Genomic DNA, 8790 nt, shown 5'->3' with positions numbered 1-8790 from the left:
TTTAAGGGCATGAATAGAACCTTGAGTTTTAACTTTACATAATATTTTAGTAGAATCTCTTAATTTTAATTTTATAAAGTGTACTTTTAATACTCTAATATTCTAACATTGTTAATTTTATTGACTTAAAATGTTAACATTGTAATTTTAAATGCTTGAAAAGAATTTATATGCAATTAATTTTTCAATTATTATTTTTAATAAGTTAAACTCAATATATATATATATATCAGTATTTAAAATTGCATTGTGGGCATTTTCTACCAATAAAACTATCGACTTCATCATCATTATTTTTGGCCAAAAACTAACAACTTCATTAGAACATGCAGAATGAGAAAATATTGGCTACATGGGTTTTTTATGGGAGCAAACATGTTTTTTTTACGAGGCATGCAAACACTACACCAATTGGCTAATCTTCCAAGATAAATTTACACTTGTAATGATTGCTGGCAATGGACGCGAGTATGCAATATGTATATAATGGCATTTCTTCATTTCACTTTCAGTTTCATTTCTCCAGTTTGTCATCCTTGCTTTTATCATGCCATACCTTTGCTTCCCTTGCAATAACTTCTCTGATGACAATTTTTGCCGTCGATGAAGGCGCCGCATCATTATTGCGGATGATATACCTGTAAGGCAAGTCCTTGAAGGCCTTCCTCTTCCTAGCACTGCCTTAGCCTATTTTATGGGTTTAGATGACATTCATGTTACCCAGCAGACTTTGGCTCTTCAAGGTGGCCCTTTCACCTGTGCAACATGCAATATCAACGTTGAAGCAGGCGGAGTGGCCAAAAGGCTAGAATGTGGGCACATTTTTCATGCACAGTGTCTTGAATCTCATGTGCAAAGGGGTAACAGATGTCCTGTTCCAAACTGTGATCGTCAATTGCCACTTGATGATCTTATCACTCGTTGGGTTTTATTTCGCAGTCAAGGAGGTCAAGGTGGAGAAGTTAATAATGAAATGGGTCAGCAGGGTGAAGATGGTGAAGAAAATCATGTTAATGATGGCGGATTAGCCAATGGTTATATGACTGAAGATGATCAAGATGACAGGGCTGATCATGAGGCAGAAGCTAATGGCTATGTGGTTGATGATGAGGATAGCCAAGATGAAGAAGCTAACAGTGAAGTAGGTCTTGATGAAGAAGATCAGGATGGGGAAGACCTTCATGATGAAGATCAAGAAGAAGAAGTGGATCATGATGATGAAGAAGATGACGATGAAGATCAAGATGAAGAAGAAGATGATTGAGGACCATTATCGATCATGGGAATGTTAATAATATTTAGTTTTTGGTTAATAATAATATTTAGTTATATTATCATAGACTGAGTAGTTTGTATTTTTAGTTGGAGAATTTATTTCCAATTAAAAGTTAGAAGTATTTTATTTTGATGCCTGAACTTCATTTAAAGTTATATCTTTAATTGAAGACTTAAAGTTAGTGTTTGATTTGAGTATTGATAAATATAATGAAGATTAATATAATTTTTTAAATTATGAGCCATCTTTTACTTAACCGGTTAAGGCAAAGGTTTCCCTCAATACTAAAATTCCAAAAAATATTATTTGTATGATTCTTTAAACGTACTTGAAAAGATTTAGTCAAAAAAAAAACATGATTAAAAAGATATAAAGTTAATATAAAATATTTGATCAAAATGTTGAGGAAAATCTAATCCTTAGCTGCTTATAATTTTATCAAGTTTAGATTCAATCCCTATAGTTTTACTTTTCAACAAGAAAAAGTAAGCTATACAGATACTCTGTTTACCTCTGTTCTTGATATAAAAAACAGAGGTAAATTACCAAAGAAAGTAAAGGCTTTTGTGAAGTACTAAATTGCTCGAGGAGGTAATGGATTTTGTGTAGTCTTAGAAATAATAGGGTTGGGAACAAAAACCAAGAACACCTGATATATTACTAAACGTGACTGCAAATTGATACTAGTATGAATTTAATCTGATATTACTAATTAAGTCTGCAGGAAAAAAAAAATCTTCAGCCTTAGCCAGCCTCACTTTCAGAAATCGTCACTCTGATTAAAATAATATCAAAAGAAAATGTCCTAAAAGAAATTCAAAATGACATAACATAAATCAACCATTCTAAAAGAAATCAAGTTGATTCAGACCAAGTGTAAAGAAAACATATGCTAGTTCACAATAAACCTAAAAAAATGGGCATTATTATAAAAACATATTCCTGCTTTGTTTTAAGTTCAATCCAAATTAATTCAGGAAAGTACAATGAAGCAAATCTTTTAGGATGCTTTATATTTAGAGCTAGCCCCACGTTTCAAGCAAGCAAATCTCATATCAAAACAAGATCGGTTAATTTTGTTTTGAACCTATAGAATTTGATTTTGAGTTCTGCAAAGTATATTGCTTTCAGAATTATACAAAAAGGCGCACTAAAGCACCATGGGGTCAAAAATGACTCATTCCACACGTACTTGAAAATATTTTTAGGGTTATTTCAATAAAAAAATATATTGTTAAGGTTATATATAGTCCATAGAATATGTTGTTCTACAGGATATATCCAATGACACTGGCACACTTCAGAGTTTTGAAATTATTATTTTGACCTGAATACCCTTCAGAGGTTAGATCGTTGTCATGCCAAACCCAAATGAAAAATGAGTAAACAATTATACAAATTTTTTCACCAATTAAACAAAGCAGTACAACCAACTGTCATGCCAAACCCAAATTAAGGGGGGGAAAAGAGACAATTATACAAATTTCTTCACCAATTACAAGCATGAAGAAACTAATAATATGAAAGGGAAAATAAGATGTTAAATCTACAGGAAGTCCCCTCTTCATGAACTACCAATAAAATATTTTTTTACTCGACTCACAATGCTTGCATGTCTATTTAATTAGATGTCGGGGCAACGATGTAAAAATATTATAGCTGTCAGGGATATTAATTAGACAGCAGAATTTTTGTTAGCTGTCGGATAGGTTGTCACCTGACCCTAAACCCACTTTCGGGCACAAGCTTTCTCAAGTTGACTTTCAGGAAATTCTGAAATGTTAGGAAGAATATTCATAATTTTATTTTTAGATAAACAGGATATTCTTAATTTTAAAATTTACATTTCTCATTAAGTCTAGAATCACATATATCTATATATTATCTTTATTTCTCTATCCTAATTTGAATATCCTATCCACTATCACTAAGGTATATAATTTAATGCATAATGATTATTTTAGTAACATTCATGTGGGGAATATTATTTTATTCATCAACGTATTGTATATGTAGCATATACCCCCCGGGTATTGAACGAATTCTAAAGTGCGCACTAACAAATGTATAAGTAATTGATATGGCTCGTAGTGGCACTGTGTTAATCCATAATGTTTTGTTTGGAATAACAAGAAAATAAGATGACAAAATTAAAGAAAAATGGTACTTTCCACTTTATTTTCTTCTAGTTTTCTTTTAGCTGGATAAGAGAAATTAAAGGAAAAAGAAAAACTTTAATTAGAAGAAAAAAATCTTCATCTTTCTGATTTACTTTTTTTTAATTGTTTTATTTCTTATTTTGTTTCGATTGCTTTTGGGAATTTTTTTTAATTAAAGGTAATGTTCTTCGAATCAATTACTAGTAGTAGATCTAAGTTGAGTTGGGGGTGGGAAAATACCCCTACTTAACTTAAAAATATTTACAAGTATATATTATAAATTTTGAAATTCTACACCCACTATCCCAATATTTTTGAACCCACTAAATTCAAAATAAAACACATTTGAGTTCTAAAAAAATTTAAAATTTTAATATTTCATTTAAGTCTAATAAATTTTAAGCTCTTAACCTGTTAAATTTAAATTTATATTATTTTTTGGTAATATAAATTTATATTATTTTTTATAGTATTTAAATTTAATTTTACCTTTTATTATTTTATATTTTATGCGTCCACTAATTCAGGGTCTTGCATCCACCACTGTCAAACACTTATTTTAACGAGAATCTGAAGATTGATTCATTATGGTACGAGGGATAAGTCATTTTCGCTAAACTCAAATATGGTTGATTTTCTTCTTCTTTTTATTTGTTTTTCTATCCCAAACGCACAGTAAATTAAAAAAGGTTAACAGTAACAGTACAAAAACTAGTATTATTGGTGGCATTTGTAAATTATTTAACATTATGAGTCATACTTGAGAATGCAAATGATCTCTCCCCGCTGGAATAATTCTACTTAATGGGAGCTCCATATTATAGCAAAATAAATTCTCACAGGAGATTATAGTCTGCTGCTAAATAGGTTTAATTAAGTGACGAAACATTAAAGTTGCGTTTATCATTAGTTAATTATAACTAGCTAGCTTGCTCTCTTAAACACAACACTAATCGGTTCGAGCTTGTCGGCCAGACCCAGATACCTTTTCTTGTCATCTGCAACATAAATGCCGAGGTCGCTGCACGTGACGGAGCATTTGCAGACATCAGTGGGACAAAACCTGAGCTTATAGGGGCTGCCACTTTTATCAGAAGATAATTTCTCGATCATGAACCAGTTGACGAAGGTGTTCATGTTAGGGTTTCCTTCAACGCCATCCGTGCTGATAAATCTCGCTTCCGATATCCTTTTCAGCAGCCTCCACACCATGGAGCTCCCACAGGGTTTCGCCGACGATGTTATGGAAAACTTGAAGTTCAGATTCGTGGAGGTTTGAATCACACGGGCTCCTGGATTAGCTGGTGAAAAAGTTACCGGCGGGAATTTGAGGGAATCAGTTTTCTGTTGGACATGGACGACGACAAGTGGGCAGGTGTCGTTTTGATAGCCGGAGAGAGTAAAAGTGCCTCCGGTGGCCGGAAGGATCTGGTATGGGACGCCGGGCAGGAGCTCTTTGCCTGAAGTGTCAAGCACCGCCGAATCAGGACTCGCAGCTCTCAAGGACAGTGGTTTCGCGGGGAAGGAAAGAAGAGAGAAGAAGAAGAGAGGTAGAATTGGAATATTACTCATTCTTTGAGATATTTTTGTTGTTGCTGTGATAATGGAGGGAGGAACAACGAGGTCCAATTTATAGAAGAAATGAAATGCGGCTTCGCTGGAGGCCAAGAGCACATTATTTTATTTTTAAAAGGGGAAATTATCAATAATCACCTTACAAAAAAATTATTGATAATTATAAATAGGGAACTTAGATTTAAGAAATTTAGTTTTGTATTTTTATCATTTATAAGAAAATATAAAATTTTGGATTTTTTAAACAATAAAAAAAACAAAGCTATATCATTTCATCACGATAAAATATCCAAATGCAATAATTTTATATAAAATATAATAATAATAAAAATATTGGAATATCGGAGCCATTAGAAGCCCCACCCAAGCTTAAAATTATTTTTTGAATTACGGGTGGTATTTGTGAATTTTCTTGTGCGACTTGTAAATTTCCAATTTAAGACAACCCGAAAATTAATACAGAATTGTAAATCATTTTCGTGCAACTTGTAAATCTCTTTAACAAAAAAAAAACAAAACAAAACAAAACAAAAGATTTGCCAGGTTTCAAGTGCCCACTTTTGAAATCGAGAAGTGGCACCATTGTAATAATTTCCCGAGAATTGAGAAAAAAGTAGATGGCGTTTGATGATTAATTGACAACTGGATAATGGATCCGACATGACAGCATGGGTTTCCAATCTGTGTGTGTGTTTTTTTCCCCATTATATCTTCTATATAAAATTCAACCGTTCAAATTAAATTTAGATTTTTAAAAATTATCAAATTTAATTTACAGTTCAGATTTATAGTAATCTGTTATTTGCTCTTTTTCGCAGATGAAAAAAATCCAATTCCATTTCAAATTTCCAACACGAAACACGCTCAAAGTCGCCAATAGAAGTCATTCCATGATCGTTTGGTTGAATGGAAATGAAAGGGTGAGGAAAAAAAAATTCCAATGATTTTCAATTTTTTAAAAAAATATAAAAGTAAGGGAAATTAATTAAAAATTTTAACCCCACTTTTCTGTTTTTTAAATTAAACTCATTGAAATATTCTATCCCTTTCATTCTCACCAACCAATAAGTCACTTTCCGAGTAGATAATTGTATCGATGGTCATCCGCTCATGTAGTTAGGCATATGTTATATTTTTTTCTTAGTAGAGTATTAGGAAATTGTATCGGTGTAGAGATATTAATTTTTTTACCGTGTAGTAACATTTTATTAGAAAAGGCATTAGACACGTGGCGGAACAATATGTTAGTTTTGGGATAAGTGGAGGCGCACTAGACGAGGATCACAGTGGAGAGACACTGCTCGCTCGAAAAGAAAGCAAGATTATTGGACTGATAACCACTTAATTTCAAGTTGATGGTCCGTGCAAACTCCAGGCCAACACTTGTGAGCAAGAGTAAATCTTCCTGTGTGCCTGCGCTTAATATATACTGCCACTGTTTTGTTTTATACAATGTTCTTTGTGTTTTGATCTGGTATCTAAAATATAAGATATTTTAAAAAAAATAAGATTTCTTGATGATAATTATTTCAATATTATCTTTTAATAGGTCATCCTTTCTCTCTTAGTGTTGAAGAGTAATTTAAGAAGTTTATGGAAAAATTAAAGTTATAAATTGTATTCCTCCATTCAAAAATGTAAAACATTTTTTGAGAAGTTAAATGTTTAAAAATATAAGACATTTTTAATCTTTTGATGTGTAATTATTGCCTTCTTTTCAAAAGTATCCTTATTAATAATGATTTTATATTTATTATAAGGTATTTAATAAGGATAAATATGAAAAGATAGAGTTGGTTGAAAAGTAAGTAACTACTTTTAACGGGATGAGATTCAATTAAAAATGTATTATATTTTTTAATAGAGAGGGTATTCAATAAACTTAATTTATTGATATGTATAAGTTTGTCAAAAATTATCTTATAAATTGGTACGGAGGGAATAGATACCCTCTTCTATGCTTTTTATAAGTTAGAGAGAAAACGTTATTTGTCTTATTTACAAGGCAAGCCATTGAACATTAATAAGGTAACGTGCGTTGTTGAAAATATGCATATTTAATAAGAGTAAAATTATAAAGTTAAAAATTGATTAAATTTTTAGATATGATTAATAAATTTTAAATTTTTTTAGTTCCTATAAAATCTATTAAAAGTAATTAGTAAATATAACAAGTGAGAGTATATATGTAATAATTTAGTATAGATTCACAGAAGAAGAGTAGATGATTTGAGTTAAGCCCAATAAGCTAACTTAAATAAGCTCAAAAAGTTTAAGTATGAGTTTGAAAGTTTAAAATATTTTCATAACTTTAAGTTTATTTAAGCTGTCCAAATAAATATGTAAAAATCTGGGCCAAGTCGAATCCAAGTGGGCTTAGCCCAAGTACCAAGATTCTTTTTTTATTAATAAAATAATGCAAAAATAAAAAATGTTATTTTAAAAAATAAAAATTAAAATTAAATAAAAATAAAATAAAATAATATTTAACAATTTAGATATTTGGGCTAAGCTTAGCTATATGAGGTTTTTTTTATATGGTAGGATACTTTTTAAGTTTGGCCCAAATTGAGTTCGACCCATTCGAATTACCAGCTCTACTAAAACCTAATAATATGGAAGAATAATATTTTTACTATATTAAATTATAAGACGCTTTTAGATAAAATCATATAGATCAATAAAACTCATTAATTACACTTTATAATTTTATTTTTTAAAAATAAAAATATAAAATTTTAAAAATTCTCTTCATTTAAGATGGAGAGAGAGGGTAATATTAAATAATTATCATTAATAAAATTTTATTTTTGTCTAAGTGTCATGTATTTTGATATGCCAAATTTTTTTTAAAAGTATCTTATACTCCTTCCATTATAAATTATAAAATACTTTTAGATAAAATTTCATATATCAATAAATTTCACTAAATATACTTAATAACCTTATCTTTTTAAAATAAAAATATAAAATTTTAAAAATACTCATCATTTAATATATTAAAAAGAGAAGTGATGAAAATTAATTATTAAAAAAAAAAGATAATATTAAAATTGGTGCATTTAATGAAATATTACTCTATCCAAAATGTTTTATATTTTGAAATAAAAAAATTATTTTAAAAATATTTTATAATTAACGACGGAAGGACAGAGGAAGTAATTTGAAATGAAGAGAGTAATAACTAAAGATCATGTTAAAAATTAACGTAAGGATTCGTGTATGTTTACTTTTTCGGTAGATCTACAGTACCCGATTTATAGTATCATCTCACTTTTTCTGTTTTTAAAAATTTGTTACCGTCGGTACCATCGCACTTTTCATTAAAAAAAAAAAATGTTTTTACAGATGGGTAACGTTTTCTTTCTTTCTTTCTTTCTTTCTTTTTTATTTTTTGGATGGATACATCTAATTTTTTTATTTTTATTTGTTAATTTTTTAATATGATATAGTAAATAAAAAAAACATAATGCGGTCCTTGTAGTAAAAAAGGTACATGTGGGATCTATAAAAAATAAATTGTTGATACGAAACTTATATTTGAAAATAATGAAAATATTTTATCTATTTTTATTTTAATTAATCATACCTCTCTTTTATTTTTTTGAAACCTATATGAATATTTTTTAACTTGAATAGTTATAAAATATAAGCTCTCTTTTTATTTTTAAGATTTTATTTTTATTTACCTAACTATTAGTTGACTGTTAAGTCACGTGTGTTAGATTAAAATACCTCTATTTAAATATAAATGTTGTCCAAGAATCATTTAAATTACCA

The 8790-nt window shown here is 29.5% G+C and overlaps 1 protein-coding gene across 1 annotated transcript; it reads right to left on the bottom strand.

The window, feature by feature from the left end:
* Window positions 1-4132: 4132 nt before the first annotated feature.
* LOC129293946 (kunitz trypsin inhibitor 5-like) lies at window positions 4133-5031 on the bottom strand. Its single transcript, XM_054932096.1, has one exon. It carries the CDS (start codon window positions 5005-5007, stop codon window positions 4360-4362), a length of 648 nt encoding a protein of 215 aa, XP_054788071.1. The 5' UTR covers window positions 5008-5031; the 3' UTR covers window positions 4133-4359.
* Window positions 5032-8790: the final 3759 nt, after the last annotated feature.

The sequence above is a fragment of the Prosopis cineraria genome, unplaced genomic scaffold (genome assembly GCF_029017545.1).
Source record: "Prosopis cineraria cultivar Desert tree isolate PC_DT_omini unplaced genomic scaffold, ASM2901754v1 PC1, whole genome shotgun sequence".
NCBI lineage: Eukaryota > Viridiplantae > Streptophyta > Magnoliopsida > Fabales > Fabaceae > Prosopis > Prosopis cineraria.
The sequence above is the reverse complement of the archived record's forward strand: the minus strand, read 5'-3'. Positions and strand labels throughout refer to the sequence as shown.